Here is a 27843-nt window from a genome sequence, read left to right on the forward strand (position 1 = left end):
TGACCACCTTCAAGAACGCTACCCGCAAACACCACCAACTAATCCGATCCACCAAGAAATAAGCATTCAAGGATCGACTTGACAACAACGCCCACAACAGCAAGGAACTATTTGACATCGTCAAAGAATTTTCCAACCCCTACCACCGGCACCAACGACATCACTCCCTCCCAAGACCTCTGCGATTCCCTAGCCTCTTTCTTCTATAACAAAATCGCCAACATACATAACAGCTTTGAAAACCAGTCCGGGGACCAGTCCATTGCACCCACCTCCGAACCAACACCCCCCTCTAACAACCTTTGCGCCTGGAACCCAATCACCACTGAAGACACCATCCGCCTGATGAACTCCATCCACTCAGGATCGCCAACCGACCCATGTCCCCACCACATTTTCAACAAAGCAGACTCCATCATCGCACCCCATCTCCGAGACGTCATCAACTGCTCCCTCAACTCAGCTACCTTCCCGGAAAGCTGGAAACATGCCGAACTCAGCGCCCTTTTGAAGAAACCCACAGCAGACCCCACTGAACTTAAGAACTACCGCCCCATATCGCTCCTCCCATTCCCCACCAAAGTTATAGAGAAAGCCGTCAACAGTCAGCTCGCCGCCTTCCTCGAAGCCAACAAATGCCTCGACCCCTCACAGTCCGGCTTCCGAGCCAAACACAGCACCGAAACCGCCCTCATAGCAGCAACAGACGACATCCAAACTCTACTGGACAACGGAGAAACAGCTGCCCTCATCCTACTTGACCTCTCCGCAGCCTTCTACACAGTCTGTCATAGCACCCTCATACAACGCCTCAGCAACGTCAGAATACAAGGAAAAGCATTGGACTGGATCATCTCGTTCCTCACCGGAAGAACCCAGAGAGTCCGCCTCCCCCTTTTAGATCAGAGGCCACCGAAGTCATCTGCGGCGTTCCACAAGGATCATCACTCAGTCCCACCCTCTTCAACATATACATGAGTCCCCTCGCATCCATCGCACGCCAACACAATGTCAACATCATCTCCTACGCAGACGACACCCAGCTGATCCTCTCCCTCACCAAAGACCCAAACACCGCCAAAACCAACTTACACGAAGGAATGAAAGAAGTAGCCGAGTGGATGAAGAACAGCCGTCTAAAACTGAACTCGGACAAAACGGAAGTCCTCATCTTAGGATCATCCCCCTCCGCCTGGGACGACTCATGGTGGCCACCTACGGACCACGCACGTAACCTGGGCTTCATCCTGGACTCCTCCCTCTCGATGACCAAACAAGTCAACGCCGTCTCATCCTCATGCTTCAACATCCTACGCATGCTCAAAAAAATCTTCTGATGGATCCCCACCGAAACAAGAAAGACGGTCACCCACTCACTGGTCACAAGCCGACTGGATTACGGAAACACCCTTTACGCCGGAACCACAGCCAAACTACAGAAAAAACTCCAATGCATCCAAAACGCCTCAGCTAGACTCATACTGGACATCCCCCGTCAAGCTCACATTTCCGGTCACCTGAAAGACCTCCACTGGCTCCCCGTCAACAAGAGAATAACGTTCCGTCTCCTCACCCACGCACACAAAGCCCTCTACGACCTAGGACCCGAATGCCTCAACACGCGACTGTCCTTCTACACCCCCACCCGCCAACTACGATCATCCAATCAAGCCCTCGCCGCAATTCCGCACATCCATAGATCCACCATGGGAGGAAGAACCTTCTCCTACTTAGCGGCCAAAACCTGGAATTCTCTCCCCACCCACCTCCGCCTTGTACAGAACCACCTCTCCTTCAGAAAGCAACTTAAAACTTGGATATTCGATAAGTAAAATACCCTCCCCCTCCCCCCCAAGCGCCTTGAGACCCTCTTGGTGAGTAGTGCGCTATACAAATCTCTGAACTTGAACTATAAAATCACAACTGACATTTACTTCTTCGAACGTAGGGTAACTTTCAAATCAAGAGAATAAGTACTGTTGTGTTAATCATAGCACTCTCTAAACCTTTAAGTGGTGCCAGGGTTGTGGTGGCAGTCCCAGTACAACCAAAAGCACTAGATCAGAACTTTAGGCATGCATGACGGGCACTCATCTTCAGTAACTGCGACCTTTCACACCCAGTACAGAAGGGCGACCGGTCACAGTAGTTGCAACCTCTGGGTCGTGTTTTCAGCGTGTGTGTGTGTTCAACAGCTGCAGCCTCTGAGCTGATTGGGGGCTTCACCGAAGAGGGATCTTCTGCTTCCAATGTCAGGCAGTGGCAGCACCAGTCTCTGAATCCCATGACAGGTTTCAAGATGATACATTGTGCTTCGCTAGTGAAATCCTTGAGGCAGTTCACCATGGGAACTGCTGGGGAGATCCATTACCTCACACAACCACACATCATCAGTCGCTCCTGGCGCGGGTCTCAAAGTGTGTGCTGCAACAGCCAAGGAGACAGGGGGACCTCTCGTAACATGGGTCACTCATGGTATTGTTCACTCTGCCAGCTTCCTCGAGTCGTTCCTCATGCTGGGAACATATTGGGCATCTCCTCTTTAACAACCTCTCCTCCTACACAGCCTGACACTTTTCCTCCCTCTTTCAGCAGGAAGGCAGGCTTCTAGGCACTAGATAGATGGTCACCTCCTCCAGCAACCAGTCCAGATTTCAGGTGACTTCCCCTCTCCTCTGGAAGACTTGCTGTTATGTAGCCACTTAGCAGTCCTTTCAGTATTCTAGGGAACGCTCTTTTTCTTGGTCATGAAGAACTTTCAACTGGAACCAAGTAGGGTTGTTTGGATCCCACATTGTTACTAATTTCCTGATAGAGGAAGTGGATCTGCTGTCTAAGTTTTCAGAATCAATATGGATTATTTCTCTTGCAAATGTAATTTTCAGTTTGTTTCTTAGACACACACTCTGTGCAAGTTGATGGCTCTCACAGCAAGTAGCAATAAGGCTTGATTCCAGAGGATGCATCCAAAACAAGGGCGAGCAAAGTCTAAAATATTCGCAACAGCCTTTTTCAAATAGTTAGCTGTGACAGACAAAAGACAGGCCTTGTCTAGAAACGACCTCATCATGAACAACAAATACTGCAATTCCACCCCACACACATATCATTCACCAAATGGCAGGACTCATGAAGAACTATTTAGAAGCCCTCTGTTAACATGGATCTGATTGAATTGCTAAGGGTAACCCTGTCTCCATCCTTCCTCTTCCTCTCTTCCGTGTCTGGGTGTCCACCCTCCAGCCACAGTGTTGCAGTCAATACACATCCACTATCTGGGGAAGCTGTATCTTTCCTCAATAGTGTTCCAGGCTAAACTAGGTCAATCCAAAAAAAGTCCACTAGTCACAGAACTCAAACTCACAGAACCCTACTACCACACAGGTTCTGCAGATTTTCTGCACATATATGCACTCTACATGCATGCAGAATGTCAGCACATGGGTCTGAGGTTCACATAATAGCAGCACCTTTCACAAGAGGGGTCAGTAGAGACTGCTCTATATTGACAAAGGAAAAAAGGCCTCATTATACTAATTATTCTCCAAACAGTATGAGTACCCTGCCATCACTGCTTTATGTGACTTATCTAGGTCATGGAGAGTAGTGTTATGCCAGCACTGAGGGCACACTTGACATACTACTCTGCTCACAGATCAGGTTTGATTGTTGCTTCACATGGATAGGTCTCGGCCTATGAGTACACACTAGATTAGCATGAACGCAAGGCCAAATAAAAATCCAGATACCAGTTTCACATGCATTCTGGCACTCGAGGGAGGGGTACATGTCCATTTACCATGCCAGAGACATTCCTGTCTAAACACAAGGTTTAGGCTTTTTTTCTGAAATGACTCTGAAGTGAGGAGGGCATTTTGTGAACACATAAGATCATAGAATAATAATGGCTGTTTCCATGTATATGTTTTTTATTTTTAATCTGGAGATCACAGATTTTCAGGTTCTATTCTTGGGATGCAGAATGGATTGAATTAAGAGATTTGTACGTGCTACAGTAGGTCATTGAGATGATGCAGACTTGCCAGGTAAGTCGGCGTAGGTCCATCAAGGTAGATCTGATGTGATTGAGCATGTAATTTCACTTGAAAAATATGGTGGCTGCATTCAGGATGCTTTTCAAGAGCGTCAGTGAGGTGTGAGGTAGGTCATCCAAAAAGAGCATGTCATCCATCTAGATGTGAGGGGCAATAGCTTGAATGGAGGATTAGAACGTATGTAATTTTAAGTGTCCTCTAGATGTGAGAGGTAAGAGCTTTGATGGAGGTTTTGAAATTGGAATCCATTAGATATGCTTTTTTAATTTGCAAGTTAGGGAAGTTGCAAGCATGAACTGTGAGTAATATTTGTGATGTAGTTTCCAGTGTACTAGGACAGTTGATCTAAAATATGATGGAGATTTTGAGCTTGGGAATGAATCATTTCAGGTTCACGTCTGAGAACATTGCATGACTGGATATTAAAATTAATGGTGATCTTCAGTATTTAAATACATCCAGACTTGACTGTGGTGAGTTTTAGTTAGATGCTGATCATCTACTTCTGGATGAGTCGGAGTCAGGACTTGAGGCTGTGAATGCTATTGCTCAACAAGGTTTTTGCATGTAGTTGGAGGTTTTCAGTGAGCTGGTATATGTCGACTCGGTGAGCCTCAGTGTCATATCTAAAGCATCAATGTAGACTTTGAAGATATCTATGGATTGAATACATCGCCGCAGAAATCCACATACATGTGATTACTGCTGTAATTTGGACTGTTCAATTTAGAAAAAATTATGCTAATTATTTTGAAGAAAATTTATGAGAGTTCTTATTTTTCTCACTTCGCTGACTTCACAAACACATTTAATTATGATTTCCCCAAAGACAGAGTGGTTTTTCTTTTTATTGTCTTACCTTCTGAAGATATTAGACATTAAGTTCGATGATCTTAGTGTAAGATCATTAAACATCTTGGAATTTACTATACGCACATTTTCCTAATGGAATACATTTATTTATAGGAGGAGACATTAGGAGAAAATGGCACATTACTTACCCAACGGTAATTCTGATTACCACTTTATGTGTGGGCATGTAATGATTTGTTGTCCAAAAATATTTATAGTCCAGTGTAGTCCAGGTGGAAGAAATGTTTTTAGATTGTAATCAGAGTCATAGAGACATATCAATGTCGAACTTAGAGGTAGCTACAAGCCCTTCAAAAGTATAAAGTAAATGTTCACATTTGCAAACAAATTTATGTTTGCCCTAATACAAGTATGCAAAAAGCATTACATGGAATTTCTGCTCACATCCACATTAGTGCTTATTTAAACCTGTAATAAGCACATGCTGCAAAATAACTTACAACATCTAATTTGAGCCTTCATATCTTACATTGGAACGAGGTAAAGCAAGTAGGATAGCCAGTTGCCAGAGGTTTGACAAATCTTTGCACAATCGCATTGTTGGTGATACTCATATATTTTTTTTGACATGTGAATTGGTAAGTGAATTGTTTAAATTTCAATATGAACATGCTGTATTCTTGAGTCCTTGATTTTACTTGAGGATTTTGAAACCCTGCATAAGGATTTTTATGCTGGTGGGTATAAGAGGCACCAAGTATTTTTTTCCTCTATCTATTTTAGTCAATCAACGCATTAGCTGATCGGACGAGTTGCTTTCTGGTCTTTTTTCTGTGTCATGTACTGAGTCCTAGTAGGCTATATGGGAACGCCTTCAGCACACCGGCAGCACAATAAATGCAAGTTTGTCTGTACCTAGCCAGGTCCAGGCCAAATTACACAAGAATTAGTTGACACTATTTGAGATGCTGTTTCCCAATTATTGCAGGTAATATCAAGAATAATTGGAATACCCTAAGGGCTTTGATTCCTTTCCTGGTGACATTAAGGTTGAAATTCTGTCACAAACCTTCTGCTAATAACCCTATGTTTCTGCATAATCTAAAATAGTTGTAGTTCCCCCTCTTATTGTGAAATCGATCCCTCGATATTCACTATCTCATTTTAAAATTACAGCTTGATTAGCTTTTATAACAGAAATGTGGCTACATGAACATAGCACCTCTGATATTGCAATGGCTGTGTCTGAGGGAATAAGAATTACCCATACAAACCGGGAATTACACGGTATGTGTGGCTAATGTTTTTCGAAATAACTTGAAGGTCTCTTTGACTTCTGTTGCAAATAGCTCACAATCTGTGGTTTTAGCATTTACACCTACCCCCTCAATGACTTCTTCGGTCACCGGTGTTCGGGTTTATTACCCACCTCAGCTTACAACTAATGTTTATTATTAATTTGAATAAAAAATATAACTGCTAGGAGATTTTATTATTAAAGTAGATGAGACTAGCACAATTAATACTAATAGTCTTATTGACTCGTGTAAGATTAATAATTTATCCTAATTTGTTGATCCTCATTCGCATGTGGCTGTACATTGTTTAGACCTGTTATTTGTGAATAAAAAATTTGTATCCACAAATAAAGTGCAAACTAACCAGTTGGTCAGATCACTGTCAGATTAGTTTCAGGCTAAGACTGGCAGAAGTCTCAAACATTTTCATTTCCTTTAGCAATAGCATTACTAAGAGAAATCTTTACAATGCCCCAATTAATATTCTCCATCTGTTGATAATTGGGGAAACACCCGTGGTTAGTAAAAGACCTGAAGACAGCTGTTGAGAATACTAATCTGTGGATTTCCAATGTGGGTGAGAAAACTGCACCACGTAGTAAAGTAAGCCTGGCCAGGAAAATGCCTTCATACCTGTTGCGGTCTGAAGCATCAGCCCATGGTCCTTCAAAGTTTTAAATAGCGCCTGGCGTAAAGATTACCACCAGACCAGAGACTCGACTTAAGAGTATAAGCAAGCAATGTGAACAGCACATTGAGGGCCTCAATGATGAGTTGTTGTCAAAAAGGGCAGTGCTGCAGGCCTTTCTGCTGAGCTGCCTTACTGCAAAAGAAAAGTGGCGCAGTGCGTCATATCTATTGTATACATCGCATTTCTGTCCTTTTCCCCTGCGCTAACACATAATGTGATCTTCCTTCAAAACCTGTATTATTTGATCTTTTTATTGCACTTGCTTTTAAAGTTATATTACCTTGTTGGAAATATAACTCAATTGTGCTTATTAGTTTGGTGGAATCTTATTTGTGACGAACATAGAATATGTACTGTCTCATCTTCTTTGGTATCTCAAAAAATGTAATCTGATTGACTTTTGTTAACCTTTACTACTTTTCTATCTTCACACTCATCACTTTCCTAAAACATATGGATTTCTTTCTACCTCTTCTCTTTCTTTCCATTTCTTTTTTTTCTTCTTTCTACCTTTTCCTTTTCTCTTTCTTCTTTTTTTGTAAAAAATTCATAAAACATAGATAAATATTATAGGTTCATTTAGCTATTTCTCGTTACTAGTTTTGTATTTCATAACTCTTAGTTTTTTTAGGGGATTCTTTGTCCAAATGAGTTTATTAACTCTTTGCTTTGTTTAACTCGTTACATATTGCTTAACTGTTTACTGCCTTTAACTTTTAATAAAAAATATTTTACAAAGAAATACTGTTCATCAGATTATATTTTAACAACGATATTGTGTTACCACTTACCCCCCTACAGGCCCCTGTGCAATTTCTAATTTTTAACCGTTGCAGGGTAAAAATAGTACATCTAGACAGGCTAACTTTTTAGAACAATATGTTTTGCATAGCATTACAAATGTTATCGGCTATAGAAGTTCAACTTGCCTTGTCCTCGCTGGCCTCTGGGAAAGCGGCAGGTCCCGATAAAATCCCTCTTGAACTATATAAAATTCTTAGTCAAACCTTAGGCCCACTTATTTACGATCTTTTTTTAGGGATTCAATGGAGCGGTATTTCACCTACTTCATGGAGAGAAACAAATATAATTATCTTTCCAAAAAAGGACAAGCCTCTGGATCAACTATCATCCTACCGTCCAATTTCCCTAATCAATTCTGATTCCAAGTTATACGCCAAAATAATGGCCATCCGGCTCGGTCGGGTCATTGAACAGCTGGTCTTCCCTTGGCAGCATGGGTTCATCCCTGGCAAGGGCACGACCGATCACACTCGAAGAGTTATTTCCCTGTTTGATATAATGTCTGCAATGGGGGGTCAGATGTCGATGATTCTGTTGGATGCCGAGAAGGCCTTTGACCGGGTCGCTTGGAATTTTTTATGGGCAACACTGACCCGCTACAATTTTGGTCCCAAATTTGTCAAATCTATAATGGCTATGTATATTGAACCGACAGCAAAACTAAAAATAATGGGCTCTGAATCAAGTATAATTAGAGTATCAAAAGGCACACGACAAGGCTGCCCTTGTTCCCCATATTATTTGACCTTTATATTAACCTCATCCTTGCGATGGAGATTTCCCTCCGGTGCTGGGCCCCCATGCAAATGGGTGTGGTCATGACGGAACGGTTCCGTCATGAGCACAGCTCGACCGATGCTCATGACGGAACCGTTCCGTCATTAGCATCGAAAGAATTAACCCTTTAATTTTGAAACTTCTAGAGAACCCACGAATCATACCTATAGTGGTTAATCATTTTGAAACTAAAGTATTGACCTATGCCGATGACATTGCGGTATTAACACCAAACCCCTCTGAGGCAATGTCTGAAATAGAGACATTAACACAAACATATGGATTTTACTCTGGATATTCATTAAATAAAGAAAAAACTGTTGTGATGTGCACTGATAATATCATCTGCAACGATCTTAGGAAAACCGATAGTGCTACATACCTAGGTGTTAGCATAAGCCCCGATGTTACACAAATCCCCAGACTCAACTATGAGCCCCTTCTAAATACTATTGAAAAAGATTTAGACTGGGTAAATTGTCTACAGCTATCTATAATCGGCAGAGGAAATGTTTTGAAAATGAATATCCTTCCTAGGGTACTCTATTTGTTCCGAGCTATTCCTTTGATTCCTGAGGAGAAGGTCCTCAAAATACTAGATTCTGTTATGTCTAAATTCATTTGGCAACAGGATAAAATTAGAAGATTCTTGAAGTTCCTGTCGCTTCCTCAGAACAAAGGAGGATTAGCAGTTCCAAACATTCTATTCTATCTCTGGGCTTCATTTCTGCAACAGATGGCTCCGCTTCTTAATGTCAATCCTAATCTAGAGACTTTTGTGGTTGAACATCTCCCATCTATCTATGAGCCATTCATAGGTGAAAAAGCTAAAGGTCTCTTTTTAAGACAAGTGAAGGTATTATAAAAAGAATAAATTCAAAGTTATCACCAGTGCATGGAAAATATGGCTGAAAACAGCTAAAGTAAAACAAAAAGTTTTCCCTATGGGAGATATTATTTCCTGCTCCTGAATCAGGACTCAAACTGTCAAACACAATTCATACCATTCATATTTGTGGAACGGGAGAACACTTACCAGAAAGGAAAAACACCCAGTCTAATTGTACTTAAAAAGTATACACTTTATTCTAAAATATACAAAGATGTCAATGAGTCATAAATTAAAAACATAAAAAACACAATGAAATACACAATTAAAAACCACCTAATGTGGACGTGGAGAAGTTAATCAAAAGAGACACTTATATCTGTCTTTGATCTATCATTTCGGGCCCTCATTTGTCAACAATAAGAGGAATAATATTCCTTTGGGTCAATTAGATTGTTGGCAATGCCGAATATGACTTGGAAGTTGGCGTCGACGCGTTTCAGAAGCTTAAAAAATGATAATGGCTTCCTTCCTCAGGACAGTTTGTATATGTATTCTCCACAAGTTGATATCAAACCTAATGCATAAATAAAATATAATACAACTATTAGAACCTAACATAATAGTTGTTAGTTTTACATTTTTTCCTTTTTACATTTTCATATTTTCCCTATTTTAAACAGCACTGTATTAGCTACAATCCTAAGATTTATGCTCTGTTTTTCAAACCATGATAGATGATGGTACAAAGACAGTTTATAACCCCTGACGGTTTGTCAATAATATTAAAACCTCTACCCATATTTAGCATTCTGCTATGTTGTTCATGATTCGGTCTTAAACACAAAAAACATTTCATTTTTAATCCTAGGACCGATGATAGGTAAAGCTATCTCTATAGTTATGAACCAAGTTTCAGTCATGATAATAACAATCAAAGGAGAGCCTGTTTGTAATGACAAGAAATCTATGTGCCTGAGTCAGTCGATATTTTCAGATTATGCAGTCGTTCCATAATGTATAAAGTTAAACCATCAAGAAGGGTTTTTTTTAAAAACCACATGAGGAAAATAACTTTCATAGTAACTCATTGGTATTCCCAATAAAAACCACATATTTCACCCAAAGAGATCTAACCTAAATTTACAAACCCTGACAAAATTCGAAAAAACCTTCATGTTTCCAGTTATTCTTAAAACATTTTAGCATTACGCTTCCTGGTTAGTGTTGTCCCCATTCTCATGTCTTGTATACACAACATTCGTACATCACTCATACACTCTAATATCGATGGTTCACTAACCGTAATGGTTGCTATTTCCATAAAGAGGCTACCAAATGTGTAGTAATCCTCTATTCCTCGTCTGTAACGGTCACCCAGGTTGTCACTCTCCTGTCTGCAATTAGGAGGATATCATATTCAATGTTTGCGTATGCTTTTACCCTCACCACATTGTATAATGGGTTTTGTAATTTATTTACCTCGATATGTGGAGAGGTACTTTTATCGAAACACTCGTCTTTTTAAAAGTTTAGTCAATGTTGGGCTCTGCGCGGTCCTGTATAAATTACAGAAGTTAACTTGGTTATAGGCCCCCGTTTGCTTGTCAATTATGCTTAAGATCTCATATAATTCAAAGCGGAGTTACCTTATTACTCGCACAAAGCGGCGTTTTAAAACAGCTAAATATATGCACATCTCAAAATGTAATTGATATTCTCCCTTATGGCACTCTAACCTATTTCCTGAGCTAGGGAACAACACTATCTCAAAGAAATTGCAATCTATTGGCATTAATACAATCAGTGACTTCTCGGGTGCGAACCAGGTTTCTACCTTTGCAGATCTGCAACAACAATTTCACCTTCCAAATGGGCACTACATTAAATTTTTGCAGATTCACTCTATTCTTAAACGCAAGGCCCCGAATATCAACTTGGGGAGAATTTAAATTATCGATACTATAGCTAAAAAAAATACGAGAATAGGCACGATTTATGGGCAACTGCTGGATAAGCTACAAGATGATTTAGAGCTTACGGAAACTGTTTGGGCAGACAAACTTGACAATACAAATGTAGATATTGACATGAGTCTTTACCTATCATCATGTCAGCTAGTTTAAAAGCCCAGACATATAAAACTATATATAATTTATATTTTACCCAGGCTAAATTATTTGCCTGGGGCAAAAGAGAGAATGACCACTGCCCTAGATGTCTCAAAGGCCCCGCTACATTAATACACATGTTTAGTGAGTGTGACCAATTAGCACCTATCAAAAAAATGATCAGTGACTTCTGGGAATAAGTGTTCGGCCATAAGATACCTGACTCCCCCACTCTATATCTACTAGGCACTGACAAAACACAGCCTAAATAAGGACGAAGAGGCCATGCTTTTTATCGGAGCGGCAGTTCTTAGGGTAATACTAGCAGCGCGGTGGAAAGACTCAGACCCGCCGAGCTTTCAAATGTGGCTGGCCCGCTTTCTTGGTGTCTTTAACCAGGATAGCGCCATCTACTCCACCAGAGGGCTAAAATCGGCAATGCGCGGCAAGGTGATTTGGCAACCAATTACTAACTGGAGGAGGGGGCTTTGCTCAGAGTGATAATAATTTACTGTAATTTGTTTTTCTCTTATGATCTATTTTCGCCCGTCTTTTTCTTTTCTACTGGCTTACTCTCTATCCCTATCATTATGAGAATGTATTATATATGAAAGTGTTTGCACATTGTACATTATTATTGTATTTGTACTCCTGTCTTTGCTGGCTCTGACAAATAAAAAAATTATTTAAAAAAAACAAATGTTATCGACTATGTGAACTTTTCTTATGTTACAGAAAGCTGTTTACCCTGTGACTACCGTACCACCAAATGGAATATAACATTTCACAGCTTCAGTCAAAGGAATATTATTGGCAGAAATAGTTTTATAGCGGCGAGCGTGCCTGTATAGCTCTCTTAATCTCTAAATTGCTTACATTTTCATTTGACTACAAAACCATAACAAATATTTTCTTCATTCCCCTTTAATAGAAATCTCAGTCTTGGTGCAAAAGCAGAAATAACATTTGACAAGTACACAGTTAATCTGAAAGACGACACTAGAATGGAACTTGCAACAATGATGTCTGCCAATACAACAACGGAGAAAACATCGAACGTGTAAGAAATCTTCATCAAGAAAAGTTTTCAGTACTAAAAGTTGGATTTGGGAATGTGTGTAATAATGTGGGGACTTTTTTATTTAGAAATATAACAAACATTTGTTAACTAACTGTTAGAAATGGGATCCCCGGCTGGCTAGGGCTTGCGCCAAAGTCTGCCAGAGACCACCACTCCAAGTCAGGGCAAAGGAATTGCACACCAAGATAACCCCTGCTCACCCCCTTGGTAACGTGACACGAGCAGTAAGGCTAAACCCGGAGGCAATGGAAGTTAATTATTTGCGCACGCACCCACCAGCAACAACATCCCAGGCCCCCACAAAAGGAACTCCACACAAGGTAGATGTAAAAATAGCCTTTGTATTGTAGCAAACACATTAGATAAAAACACACACTTTACAATGTGCCAACAGGCACGGGCGGAATTTACAGGGGATTTATGTACAGGACAGGGCCACAAGGACCACTGTCAGGAATATGCACTTTTAGGTTTAAAATACTTTTTGGAAATAGCACTTGGTACATAGAATAATAATCACTGTAGCATCAAGAATAGAAAATAGAGCACACAACCAGTAATCACTGGTGAGCGGTAAGTACCACCTACGCAACCCTAACCACCTTAGGAGAAAGCCACGCAGGGAACCAGGACCTCACTAGCAACACCTGTACTAGAAAGAACAACCACCTAAGTATCACTATACATCTAGGGGTATAAGCATGAGAACATTACACATCATGCATCACCACATTCAGAGGTGTAGGGGAAGAAACCACATGATGCATAATAACACATAAAGCGGTGTAAGGAAAGCAACTTTGTACATGATGCATAAAAACACATTCAGAGGTACCAGAACAAAGGGTGCGCAAAACATACAACACACAGTACATTTCCTAGCACCCTAAGAGGCACATAACTCACAACAAGGACAGGGACAGAACAGGGCCTAAACCCTGCAGCTGGCACTAAGTGCTGCGCAGCTGGGGAGGCCAAGGTAGGGAGAAAGGAGTCCGTCTCACTCCTGGATTACAAATACATGTCCCCTGAGAAAGAAAGAACCTAAACGGTGCAGCTGCCCACTAAGTGCTGGGCAGCTGGGACAAAACTGCAACAGGGGCTCTCGCTAGACCTCAGGGACAAAACTGCGTAAGGGTTGGAGCCCTCTAGGCTCTAGAACTCGTGCAGCAGTGCGGGTGAGCCATCTAAACTCTGGGGAAAAAGAATGTGCATTTTGGAGCCCTCCAGGTTCTAGACAAGGATGGGGGCGTGGGAGCCACCTAGGCTCAGCACGGGCTCGGAATAAATGCCCCCATTTTTGGAGCCCCGGCAGGCTCTAAAACAAATCATGTGCCCACTGGAGCCCTCTATGCTCTGAAAATGCATGTGGGCCTTGGAGCACTCGGGTTCCTCTCAAGATAATGGGGGCGTCGGTGGAGCCATTGGGCTCAGGCAATTCTTACCTCCTTCCTCACGGGCGCAGTCGGCACCCACAGGAACGCCCATGGAGTCCCCCAGCCCTTCTCTGACTTACCGGGCTGTTCGCGGGGGACTCCTCTCATCATGCGGCAGGGGGGACACAGTCTCTGCTTTGTAGTCGGCCGGGGCTCTCCCTCGCTCACGGGATCCCCTGCGGCTTCATGGAGGCGGCGGGCGGGGCTCCCTCTCCCTTCTGAGAGCCCCGCTGAAGCGGCTGCTGTTCCTGTGGCACGGGGCTTCCCTCGGTCATGGAAGCCCCGTCTTATCAGATGACCTGCTTTACCCGGCCCCCCCATCTCGGGGCCGGGACTTTAGGAGTGGAGCCGACGAGGCTCCGGGCTCTCTCTTCCTCCGCGCAGCTTCCCCCAATCAGCGCGTGGCAGCGGGCGGGACTTCCTTTCCAAATCGGAAGTCCGCCCAGAGTCAGGCACAACGGTGCCTGGCTTCCTGTGTTCGGCGCGAGAGGGCCGCAGCGGTGATTTTTAAGAGAGGACAATGAGGGGTGGGCACCCTCGAGGAAACAAAGACGCAGGGTGGGTACCTGTGCACAGGGACATAGCAAACCATCAGGCACCATGCAGGGTGGGCACCTGCGAGAAACCAGAGAAAGCGGGGGAGTCCCCACATCGGGAATCACTCAGAACACGCTGCAGTGCAGCGCCACGAGGGCAGGACAAAGGGGGTCCTTCCTCAGAGCAAGGGGGCTCCAGGCATAGTAAATAAAGCGCTCTCCATCAGCTGGCATGGTTAAAGTCAAGTACAGCACTAAGCTAAAAAGGTCCTGCAGCAAAGGGCTGGAGCAAAACAGCTCCCAGCAAAGGAAAGTCCTCCAGGTCCCCCAGGCAAGGCAGAAGGGACCAGCTGTAGTGTAGTTCCTATATTCCCAATAGGCTCTGCGCATTGGAATAATATATTCAGCAGTGTAGACGTAGGACTGAGGTCGACTAGGTCTCTACTGACTATATTAGACTTAAGTTTTGCCAGCTAGCTCAGAGGTCACTTGAAACTTTCTCGAATAAACGAGGAGGAGTTTAACCTCCCTGGATAGACAAGAAGGGATTAGCTTCTGACAACCATATAACGTGACAGCTTTGCTCCCTCAGAATAAGAGTGTATCTCTAGAGTCGTGTGAAAACAATAGACAGCTATTCACTCAGTCAATTGTGCGTACTTAGTTTCACCAGAGTGCAGAGAAAAGAGAGACGGGCGTTTTCAATAAAAAGGTATAATTTATTGAGCAGTCTTCCTTCTCAAGCAAGAGAAATGATTTGCCACAATTGCAATACTTAATGTAAAGTAAAGTGCGTACAGTAAAAGGAGTATTATGAAATAATACTGTAAAAGCATTGGTATGGTTTCTTAGCCATAAGATACTTAAAATGGATAAAATCTATACATACATATATACATTGACTAACGTACTCAACTGGTGCTTCTAAAATACGCCTACCCCTGTGTACCTGACGTAAGCCTAATACGTGGGAAGGAGTAAGTAAGTAGCAGTTTAAGTTAAGTTTGTTTTGCCAAGAATCTGAATCAAGAATTCTCTTTAAGGGTTTAGTCAGCTCCGTACCTTGGTATTTAGAAAGCAGGAGGTCTGGTATCTCTTTGTCAGGGCTCGATATCCCAGCAACCGCAAGGGTAGGCTGGAAACGCTGGAGCTGGATTTTCTCGGCTGGAGAAAAAGACAGCGTTTTTCTCAGCGCGTCAAAGAGGAGGGGCAGCGTCCGTGGGCTCTCGCATCAGCTGGGCTCTCGGGAAAGTAGATAACTGCTCTGCTCCAAAACCACCACTGTGTGTTTGCTTAAGGCAACGTTGGTATATTTATACCTGAAAGGTGCCGGGTTTGACGTAAGGTTGGACATAAGACGTCAATAAAGATGTCACTAAGAACTGGCCGTTCTTACAGTGCTCGCAGGAGTTCTATGACAAATCAAAACAAAAGCAAATGGGGATTTCCCAGGTTGCTGGAGGTTTGGTGTGTTTAGAGAACTCGTTGTGCTTTCTAGGAGTCCGGGGAAGTAGCCTTGATTAATGTGACTGCATGGGCTACAGCTAGATATGGATATAATTCTTATGCCATTATAGGGACATTATTGATTATGACCGGATAAAGGCATAAAATAGGAATATCGATTCAGGTTCCTAGATAAAAACACAATACCCACTCCACGATCTAATGTCCATCATTACTAGATCTAAGCAATAGTAAACATTTAAAGGTGCATGTGTATTCCAACCCACCCCAAAATACATTTTTTTGCATTCGAAATGGTGTATGCGAAATACACGAAATAGATTATAGGTACTCTACGCTTATTAAGCAGTGTAATCATTCAGTAAAAAAAGATGCATATATATTTAGCTGAACGATTTGCGAAAATTACACATGAAATGGCTCTTTAATACAGAAAAAAAGTTGAGACCATTCCATCACATAAAAATACAGTTGCTGTAAATGTGCTAGAGGCTGAGGTAATGTATTGTCTCTAGAGTCACTAAAAATAGAAGCTCTGTTCTTTAAGAATAGTTCTACTTCAAGCAGAGTACAAGTGCCAAAAAAAAAGGTAAATATTTTGGAATCAGGAAGTGAAGAAAAAACAATTTCGTTTTTCAGGGAAAAAATTGTTCCAGATATTTTTAGTAGCTTTTGTTTTATCAAAGCCGAAGGCCGAATTAAGAGTTCAGAGGAACGCTGTGTGCTCGTCGCTTAAAAGTTATTCTCTTTGTTCAGGGGAGAACATAATTTCAGACAGATGTGCAAAAAAGCAGTCTACAGCTTCAGGTGAAAGTTCGACTAAGTTTGAAAATGCCAAAACAGTGCAGTTTTCCGTGTGATTGCTATCATCGATGTTTGGATCAGCAATGCTCACAGAAGGTCGTACCTGGGTGATGTTGCTCTCATCTCGTACTTCACTCCCACCTAATCGTAGTGGTGAAGTCTCAACGAATGCCGTCATCAGGATTGGTAACTGCTGGGGACAACACGATGCATGAGCCGTTACAGGACTTAGCAAAGTATCGATATCCATTGGTACTGCTGATTGTAGTGTAAGACAGGTGTCCAACACGCATTCTTCTCCGCATAGCATACATCGAAGCACAGGTAAGATGCAATTTTGCCAGATTTGTCTGAATGAAAGAAACCAGGTCATATTCAGATCTCTTAGCCGGGCTAGTCCAAGGACTTTAGTTATGCGGTCCCGATAGCGTATAGCTAGGATCGTTTCTTCCATCGTTGCTGGAGTTTTGTCTGCGACTTGGCTTGCCATATCGGAGCAGAAGGATCAAAAATAAAATTCCTGCTACGAGTCCCAAAAGTAGTGGTAGACCGCCAAAGACAGAATGGACAAAATTGGGAAAGATGCCCAGAACCGTTTCAAATGGTGTTAACAGTCCCGAAAAAATTGTCTTAAATACATGTGCGATCCCACTGGTATCTGACATATTTAGGATTTGGCTTAGCATTTCTACAAAATGCACGGGGCAATTAGTTGATAAAAGTGTATGTATCTCTGCTGTTGTCCTTGAAACTTGCAGATCATACGTTTCTTTTGATGACGTAAAAGGCACGGTTGTCTGTAAAAGAACAGACTTCATTCTGCTTAAAGTATCAATTCGTATAGAGGAGGGCCGTTTGGATACAATACTTGCATACAGCAAGTGACCATGGAACTAACACTTATGAGATAGGCTTTCCCTGGCACCATGCCACAACAGCTGTGGTCCGTTATTAGAACGTAACTCCCGTTAGAAAGTTGTCTAAAGAATGGCTCTATTTGTGTTGCAGGTGTGCCGTGCTGGTGGCATGAAAGGTTATTTGAAGTCCCCTCACAGGCCCCATGTAAATTAATACCTTGGTACAGAAGTATACCGCTCAGTGATCGTTTACAATTGTTACCACTAAGAAATACATTCTTTTTTTTGTCACTATAACATGTGTGTGTGTAAGGTAATTTCCATGATGACTTAATGTACCCTTTACCCAACCTTTCATACTGGCCTGCTGGTATATACTCTTGACAATTTTTAAATTGGAATGTTGTTATCGGAATTGTGATTATTCCGTGTATTATCCATTCAATGACAGGTCTTTCTGACATTGTCAACGGTAATCTCTCAAGTTTTTCAATGTTCAGAATCGTATAGTCTGCTCCTTTTTGTGCCAAACTGATTTGTTTATCAGTAAGGTTAAAGATAGAGAATAATGACGTTGTGTTGATTAAACGCCAAGGCACATAGCCTGAATGCAGATTTTGCAACGTCCAGCCAAGCTGTACAATAGAACGTAATTGGGACTGACCGTGTTGTAACATTAGTAAGTCCTGATCTATTATATCAATAGCATATGATACAATACTGTCCAGTGAATATATTCTGGAGGACAGAGTCATTAACCCATTGTCCACAACAGAAAGTGATTTTTCCAAATGAATACGATCAATTTCTCGTATTTTTTCTGCCGTTTCAATTTGCATTACTTTCCAAGCTTTGTTGTACGCAGCGTATATACCGGCTGCCATGAAACGTTTTTGACGCTGTTTGCGTGGTCCCATTAAGAAATCACGCAAGTCAGCACCGTCTTTAAGTAAAGTCAAGTGTTGCTTAATTTCAACCAGTGTGGATTTCTCTAGCCACTCAAGGCATAGTTTCCCTACACTGCAAGTTGTAACTATCCCTGGATGTTGTCTCTGGGAGTATCTAGGGTCTGACCTGGTCATTTTAAATCCCTGTTGTTTGTTGATGAATCTATCTTGACAGTTATTAGTGTCTGTGGGCCAGATCAACCATTTTTTCCAATCAGGATGCGTTCTGTTTTGGTGTAAAATATGGGATACATCTATCTAACCTCTATAGTGCTATTATAGTCAGGTATTGGCTTTGGAATAGACGGTTTCTTTAAGTCTTTAATTTTGGCTAGGCCAAGGCAGGTTGTTTGCTGAATGGTGTCATTCAGGAATATCATTTGTTCTGGGATCATGCAGGCTCTAAACAATGCTTCTACACCTTGTACCTGCCAATCTTTTGAACCCCAGATGGTTTTCGTTTCAATGTTGTTTTTCCAGTAATCAAAACCAAATGTAATCATTTTTTCATAAAATGTTTCTGAATAAATCAATTTAGTATTTGTCAACATTGTTTTTACCCCTGTCTTTTCTGACAGTTTAAAATAAAACGTTTCTGCATCACTTGTGTTAAACCCTGAGAAGTATGGGAATTTCTCATAAAATGTCTTCGAACTGCTTTTGGGTGGAGTTGCACAATGTTCCCATTGATTAAAAACATTTCTAGGTTGTGCAGATTTATGCAAGTAGTGATGTGCGTAGTGATTGTAGAAGTATATCTGTTCATAATTCGATGAACCTTGTAAGTAATCATGTTCTGTAAATTTTGCTGACATTACTAAATCAGACATCATATTATTTATACTTTCAAAGTCCCAATCATCAGAGAATGTACTTGGTTTTACAAAGTCACTTAATGAAACCTTGAACTGATATGGATATTTCAAGAGTTAAACCGGGCCATAGATTTCGTAATCCGTTTTGTCCCAAGCTACCCCACCGGGTAGTGGGATGGCTGTGACATTCACTGATGATATTTCTCTTTTCTCGATGTGAGATGATTTGTGTGGCTTTAGGACCAAGTTGATGTTCTGGCTTGCTGTGTCCATTGTACTGTATTTTCCCTCAATGAATTTTCCCAGGCAAAGGACCATGATGAGCCAAAGCAGGAGGAAAAGTACACCTAACACAACCCAAAATTCAATCCATGGAGAAATCAGATATGTTTCTTTGAGTTGACGAAAGAGTTCAGTTACTTTGTCTTTTAAACTTTTTGTTGCTGGCGTTTCTTCAGGTTCGCTTGGATCTTCCGAAAAGTTATCAAAGTTTATGAAGGAGCCAGATGCAGTTCTGTCAATTGTTGGAATTGCTTCCGAATTTTCATTTGATTTATCATCTTTCCTTTCATTAGCATAGTCTGAAGCTATATCATTGTAGACAGGTGTTTCATGACGAACTGTTGTGATTTGGGTTTCAAGAGGCACAAGTTCCATGGCATTGTTGCATAGTCCTTTTTTATTCACTGCAGGTTTATCAAATGTGATTAGTCTCTCAGTTTGAACCTCTTGGATTGTAGCAAATTTTGGTATTCTGCTACTTCTTGGGAGACCACTGGGCCTACTACTTATTATTGGCCACATGATTGTGGTTTTACCAGGTCGATGGATACAACTCGGTTCTCCTTTTTACCAGCAAGGGGCGGTAGTACAACTGATCTTGTTCCGTTGACAGCTAAGACAGGTACTGCTTTCCTGTAAGAAGGCCCAAATTCCTTCTTCACCGCGATCTTTTCTCTGACCAGATCCCCACTCTTTGGAATCCAGACAGGCCTTGCTGGGACAGGTGGTGTGTTTTCAGTGGCTGTCGGCTGTTGTTTTAACTTTATGTTGCTCAGGGCTTTTCTTGTTTCATTTAAGTCCTGTAAAACAGCCAAACGATCTTTGATATCAAAGCATTTCTTTTCTACCACTGAGATCTGACTATCTAAGTCCGGAATATGCATTCTAGTACCGAACAATAGTTCGTACGGACTGAAACCTTTTAGAGAATTTCTTGGCAGATTGTTAAGACTATGTTGGACACTTGTTAAATGTTGGACCCACCCATCACCCGAACCTAATACCCTTGCTGTTATAGATTGCTTTATGTCCCAGTTTTTTCTTTCCACAATCCCATTTCCTTCAGGATGGAAGGGACAAGAGTACCGCAATGCGATGCCCATGCTGGTCATGGCCTCCATGGTCAGAATGTAGCATGCCAATTGCGTATATGCCGATAAAGACTCGCAAATCTTTTATAACAGTTCTGGCGTCAGCCGAGCCCTGGGGTCTGTATTTTTAAGTGAATATTAGTCTTAAAAAGAAATTAATGGGATGCTGGATTTTACGTGTAGATAGACTTAGGCTAACTACATCAAAGGGCATGGCAATACTCCGGTCGGTTCGCCACTGCAATCTCTGCTGCAGTCTTGGCAGTTCATTGCAAATTTATGATGTTGCACGCTCATCCCCGGCCACCAGTATTCTGATTGTAATTCTTTCAGAGATTCCTTGAGCCCTTGGTGCCTTGGACCCAATCCCATGTGTGCATCTGCTATTAAGAAGATTCTCCTGTTCGCGTTTGGAATTACCCTATCCCCCACTCCAGGGATTCGAGCAAAAGGAACGGAGTTTGCATCAATGATGTATGTATAATTGAGTGGATAGTTCACGGGTAGTGCTGCACAGTCGCCTTTAGAAGACGTTTTTACTGCAAGCATGGTTTCCCCGTCTATGTATTTTTCTGAACGCTTTTTTGTGGCTACGGAAGCCGGTTGAGCTGCTTCCGCTGTGGCTGTATTAGCCAATTAATTCCCTGCAACGTGAACGCCATCACGTTGATGACTCAGTGCATGTATCACGTGAGTCTTTCGTAGTTCTTTCTGTAAAAGAACTACATGTTCCCAAAGCGTTTTATGCTTGATTGTGGCACCTGTGTCGTCTTTGTAATCGTTTTGAACCCAATTCTGCAAGTCATTATTGTAAGATTTTACGCAGACTATTAGTGTCGGGAATTCACGATCTGCATTTTCAAGCTCCATCTTTAAAGATCTGATTTCAGCTCGCTGAGCCGAACAGTTTCTTATTGATTCAGTTTTTGTTATTTTTTGTCTGAATTTACCACAGAGCCAGCGACCTTTAACAATCGCGCACGCTGCATTGTAGGATTTGTTATCCACATCGTAATGTTGTACAAATCTGTCCGTATAGATTATACAAGAGTACTGTTGGAGAGGCAGAATTTCGATTGGCAGAGGATATTCTTCTTCAAATTTCAAATCTTTCAGTTTTTTCATGTCCGGGTCAAAATAGTATTTCACATCTTCTGCAGCAAGAGAATTTTCCCACTGTATCCATTTTGAAACTAGTACCACCGTTTGTAGATTAACTGGGCTGAATAACGCCTCAAAGGCTGATTCTGCTGTATAAACAGTTATTCTTTTGCCTTGGGCTAGGGCTCTTTCTCTTGCTTCAGCAGTCTGAACCGCATTTACAGTATTTTCTGAAAGACTGAATGTTTTTTCAGCTTGTGTGTACAAATGTGATTTGTAAGCTATTGGTACCGTTTCTCCCTCATTAGAGGTCAGGTACGTGAATCCGCATCTTCCTGGGATGACTCGGATTACAAGGTTGCGTGTCTTGTCGCGAGTTTCCAATTTTGTTTTAGCTAACATGTCTGTTTGCAATGATCTCAAAATTTCTGTGTGTTTCTGAGTCCAATTGATTGGTTTAAAATCAGGTTTTATTAATTCATAGAGAGGTTTAACCCTCTCCGCATAATTTAGAATGTAAGTTCTTCCGAAATTCAGGAAACCTAGGGGGTCATTAGGATCGCGGACGGACTTGAGTCCGTCCACGACCCCTGAGTATGAAGGAATGTCCGCATGGGCTGCGGCGTTCCCTCTGTGCAGATTAGGATGTGACCGCCAGGGTGGCGGTCACATCCTCTATTTTTAACATTGCGGCGGGTGGAGCTTCAAGCTGCACCCGCAGCAATGTTAAAAATGAACGCATTGCATTTGTATGTAGAAAGTGGCAGGCACCGCGCGGTGCCTGCAGCTTACTGCATAGAAATGCAGGGGGGTACCATAGGTACCCCCCATGTGCACCCCCCACACCCCCTTCACCTAGGGGGCCCGCAACGGGCCCCCGCAGTGAAGTTACACATGCTTTTCCACGGCAGAAAAGCCGCAGCGGAAAAGCATGTTTCCAAGCACATCCTAATCTGGCTGACGGTGTCTGAGAGACACCGTCACCATATTAGTGCTTTTCCGCCATGGTTGTAAGCCAACCGCAGAGAAAAAGCTGCGGACGGAAACCAGGACCCACCAGCCATCCTAATGTGGCGGTGGGTCTTGGTGGGTCCGCAGAGGATTTTCCGCATCCTCCAGGCCAGCGGTGGCTTCCGCCGGCCCGGAGGATGCAGAAAATCCTCCATCCTAATCAGCCCCCTAGTATTGATTGTAAGTTCCTTAGCGTTTTTGGTGCTTGGAGTACAGCGCACTTGTCTAAGAAGTTGTCTGCTAGGCTTTTGCCTTCACTTGATAATTTGTATCCTAAAAACAGGACAGTTAGATGGGCAATTTGTGACTTTTTAAAGTTGAATTTGTAACCCTCTGCTGCAAACCCAAGTATTATGGTGTTCATTCTTTTCAAGTGAGTATCCAGGTCATCATCCGTGAGATATATGTCATCGACATAAGATAATGCCTCATCATCATATATTTGTAGTAACTCTGTTACCCTAGCTGAGAATAATCCTGGGCTATTCTTGAATCCCTGTGGGAGTCGACAGAAATTTTTCTGTGACCCCATTATTGAGAAAGTGGTCAAATACCTGCTTTCAGGTGCAATGTTTTGACAAAAGAATCCATTAGAGATGTCTAACGCTGTTTTGTATTTTTTGCGCACAATGTTATTCATTAGTGCTGCACTGTGTGAGTTTTGTACTGCAAATGTTTTGCAACAAGAGTTAAGTTGTCTGTATTCCAAGACTAGACGATATGAATCGTCTGGCTTGGAGACAGGAAAGAAAGGATTGTTCATTTGAGAGGTGCATGTTTCAATCACCCCTTGATATTTAAGTTGATCTAAGATCTCCCTGACTTGCTTTTTAGCTTCTTGCTTAATTGGGTACTGCCTTTGTGCAGTGGGTTGACATTTTAACTGGATTTTGTGAGGAGGAGAGTCCTCATCCCATCCTACATGATTTTTATATAATGCAGGTGCTTGGGCTACTGCCCATTTTCTTGCATATGTGTATTTTTTATGAATTGGGATATGATTAGAGAAGGCAGGCATAATCATTTCTTCGCCATGAGGGCACTTCCTGACAAACTCTGGTGGCCAGTCTTTCTCAGCTAACAGAATGTCATAGCCTTTTGAAAGTTTTTCCCAAAACAGACTATTTATTTTCCTGGTTTTATCTCCCTCTATACGTAATGTTATTTCATATAGTGTGTGGGGCACACTAACTCGTGTGTCTGCAGTTTCCACCTGAATGTACTCATTCGTGTCCACTGTCTCCAGAAGATTCATCAGGGTCTTGTGAGCTATGGTCACTTCTGCTCTGCTGTCTAGCATTGTCTGTGCCCACTCTCCGTTTTTCAGCTGTGTCCTCAGTATCCTCGGCATGTTTGATTATTTTAATACTGGCTACCTTCTTTTTTGGAAACTGTAATTTTTTACTTGGAGCAGGTTCCTTGTCTTTGGACTTGACGTGCTCTTCCCTGTGTTCTGACCGTCCTCTTCTTTCCGATTTCTGCGATGAAGTCTGAAAAGATCGAGATGGACGTGTATCAATATCTTGATATCTATCAGGTTTTTTCAAATTATCCCTATTTCTAAGGTTATATCTTTTTTCAGAGGGTTCCCTTTGGGGAGACTTGTCTTCTCGGCCTAGAGATCTCTCTCTCCGCCGAGGAGACATTCCTCTGGACTGGAATCTTTTTTCTTTGGGAGTGGATTGTTTATTTCCATCCCAGCTCTTTTTTGTAGTGTTTTGATTATTTTTTATAAATATCTTTTCAGGATTTTCAATTAGTTGGGGTTTTACCGGTTTTCCACCCAAACTATCTCTACCTAGCTCTTCATAGGATTTTTCTATGATTCTAGCAAGTTCAAGTGGTTGGTCTGTTATATCTGTTTCTTTCAATTTCTGGTGGATCGCTACAGTTGCTGCTTCTCCTTTTATGTTGGCTAATAATATAGCCGAGACCTGCTTGAAGTCTTTCAGTAATTTCATACCCAGAGTTAAAGCAGGTTCTGGACCGTATTCAGCACATCTGGTATTACCGCCATTGACGGAACACCATGTGTTTTTGTGTAAATGGAAGCAAAAACTGTGCCCCAAGTGTCACAGTCCTCCACATGTGGTGCGATCCCCATTGGAAGACAGTCAGAATTCTGTGTTTCTCAGTTGGGGTATTAGGGAATACTGCCTCTACTTGAGTTATTTTTCGTGCTAACCAGAATGGGATTTGTTCCCGTTTTATCGGTACTTTACCAAGACATGATTGTATGTTCTGTGGTGTTATTTTGTTTGTGTTCCCCTGGTGAGGGGTCAGCTGTGGAATGTTAACAGCTGGTTGGACTGTTGAAGTCCGCATTACATATTGGACTAATTGTCTATGTATTTTAATTAGTACTTTTAGCTGGGCTAAAAGTTCCCGGTCTGACATTTTTTCGATGTCCGGATGTGGTGTGTAGCTGGCTAGAACCGTCCACGTTGCTCCTGGGATCCCTAGTGGACCGAGCCTGGTGAAGTGATTATTATGTTTTAGGGCGCCTTTAAACCAGAGCAGGTGCTCTTGGTAATTTAATGGGATTTCAACATCCTCGAAAGGAGTGTATTCATATGGAGGTTCCTCTATTTTGCAATAGTGGAAGTCGTGTGTGACAGCGTTTGCTGCTGGAAAGTTTATTCATTTGTAGAATACCTCTGTCTGCCGATATTCATGGGCCTCTACCACGAATATGACTGTACCACCTCGTGATGTCAGTCCGTTTTCTATAGGTTTTATAGTTATAGTTTTTCTTATATTTTCCGGGATGATAATTGCACCTGGTTCATTTTGTTGGAGAGTTGTGTCATCTGCTGTGAGTTGAGCTGCTATTCTAGCTCTCTCCGCTTCACCGCCACTTTCCACCATTTTACTGACAGAAAGTTTTTTTGTTGCAGATCAAGTTTCAAGGAAACAAAGATTAGGTGCACAATATTTTGGAACACTGTATCCTTCAACGTTGAATAAACCAAAAACTATACATAGGAATCTCTTCCTACTAAGTTCCGGCAGATTTTAACCTTTCACCCACTCCAGACGTCTATTGGAGTATTTACGGGAAAAAGGGTCTGTGTGAAAATGCACGACTGAGTTACTCTAACGTCTTGCGTTGGTTTTATCGACTTACCAAACGTTGGGCGCGATGTAGTGTAGTTCCTATATTCCCAATAGGCTCTGCGCATTGGAATAATATATTCAGCAGTGTAGACGTAGGACTGAGGTCGACTAGGTCTCTACTGACTATATTAGACTTAAGTTTTGCCAGCTAGCTCAGAGGTCACAAGAAACTTTCTCGAATAACCGAGGAGGAGTTTAACCTCCCTGGATAGACAAGAAGGGATTAGCTTCTGACAACCATATAACATGACAACTTTGCTCCCTCAGAATAAGAGTGTATCTCTAGAGTCGTGTGAAAACAATAGACAGCTATTTCACTCAGTCAATTGTGCGTACTTAGTTTCACCAGAGTGCAGAGAAAAGAGAGACGGGCGTTTTCAATAAAAAGGTATAATTTATTGTGCAGTCTTCCTTCTCATGCAAGAGAAATGATTTGCCACAATTGCAATACTTAATGTAAAGTAAAGTGCGTACAGTAAAAGGAGTATTATGAAATAATACTGTAAAAGCATTGATATGGTTTCTTAGCCATAGGATACTTAAAATGGATAAAATCTATACATACATAAATACATTGACTAACGTACTCAACTGGTGCTTCTAAAATACGCCTACCCCTGTGTATCTGACCTAAGCCTAATACGTGGGAAGGAGTAAGTAAGTAGCAGTTTAAGTTAAGTTTGTTTTGCCAAGAATCTGAATCAAGAATTCTCTTTAAGGGTTTAGTCAGCTCCGTACCTTGGTATTTAGAAAGAAGGAGGTCTGGTATCTCTTTGTCAGGACTCAATATCCCAGCAACTCGCAAGGGTAGGCTGGAAACGCCGGAGCTGGATTTTCTCGGCTGGAGAAAAAGACAGCGTCTTTCTCAGCGCGTCAAAGAGGAGGGGCAGTGTCCGTGGGCTCTCGCATCAGCTGGGCTCTCGGGAAAGTAGATAACTGCTCTGCTCCAAAACCACCACCGTGTGTTTGCTTAAGGCAACGTTGGTATATTTATACCTGAAAGGTGCCGGGTTTGACGTAAGGTTGTACATAAGACGTCAATAAAGATGTCACTAAGAGCTGGCCGTTCTTACAGTGCTCGCAGGAGTTCTATGACAAATCAAAACTAAAGCAAATGGGGATTTCCCAGGTTGCTGGAGGTTTGGTGTGTTTAGAGAACTCGTTGTGCTTTCTAGGAGTCCGGGGAAGTAGCCTTGCTTAATGTGACAGCATGGGCTACAGCTAGATATGGATATAATTCTTATGCCATTATAGGGACATTATTGATTATGACCGGATAAAGGCATAAAATAGGAATATCGATTCAGGTTCCTAGATAAAAACACAATATAGCAACACAGTCCATCAGGCATCCAGGGGCTGGGCTGGGCCCAGGGAGGTAAGCCTTCCCCTGTGCCCCAGCAGCAGCACGCCCCTGGCAGATTCTAGTCAGGAAACAAGAACATTTTACTAGAGGTCACAGCCTCTTTTTATAGGCAAAATTCTTTTGTCTAAAGGTGCAGGCAAAGGGTGAACCAGATACAACTGGTTCTTGAGCACTTCGATTTTGCTCAGCCCATCTCTCTATTCACAGGATGGGTAGGGTCATCAGACACACCACAAGGGGTGGAGCCAGCATTGTGTGGGGAAAGCCCAGCCCTATTCAGGTCCCATGTGCACTCCTCCCCAGCCATCAGCATGCTAATCTCAACACTCACCACCGGGGCAGACCCATCATGACTCATGGAGCCTGGCTCACCAGCTAGCTCCAGCCAATCACAAGCCAGCACATTCACTGCACAGACACACCAACTTCTAGAAGTGGCACTTCCACACTAGACACATGAACGCAGCACACATCATCGTGCAGCATTCAATCTCACGAGTTTGCACATTCCAAACTCGAGCCTGCACTCCCCACGCATCAGGAACTAACATGGA

The 27843-nt window shown here is 42.2% G+C and overlaps 1 protein-coding gene across 1 annotated transcript in view; it reads left to right on the forward strand.

The window, feature by feature from the left end:
* PIEZO2 (piezo type mechanosensitive ion channel component 2) overlaps positions 1 to 27843 on the forward strand; it is a 1150823-nt gene that overhangs the window by 1111465 nt on the left and 11515 nt on the right. The window contains exon 51 of the mRNA XM_086964934.1: positions 12310 to 12438. Within this exon, the coding sequence (XP_086821060.1) occupies positions 12310 to 12438 (129 nt within the window). The remainder of the gene's footprint in view (positions 1 to 12309; positions 12439 to 27843) is intronic.

This window comes from Lissotriton vulgaris, chromosome 4_1 (genome assembly GCF_964263255.1).
Source record: "Lissotriton vulgaris chromosome 4_1, aLisVul1.2, whole genome shotgun sequence".
In the NCBI taxonomy this organism is placed as follows: domain Eukaryota; kingdom Metazoa; phylum Chordata; class Amphibia; order Caudata; family Salamandridae; genus Lissotriton; species Lissotriton vulgaris.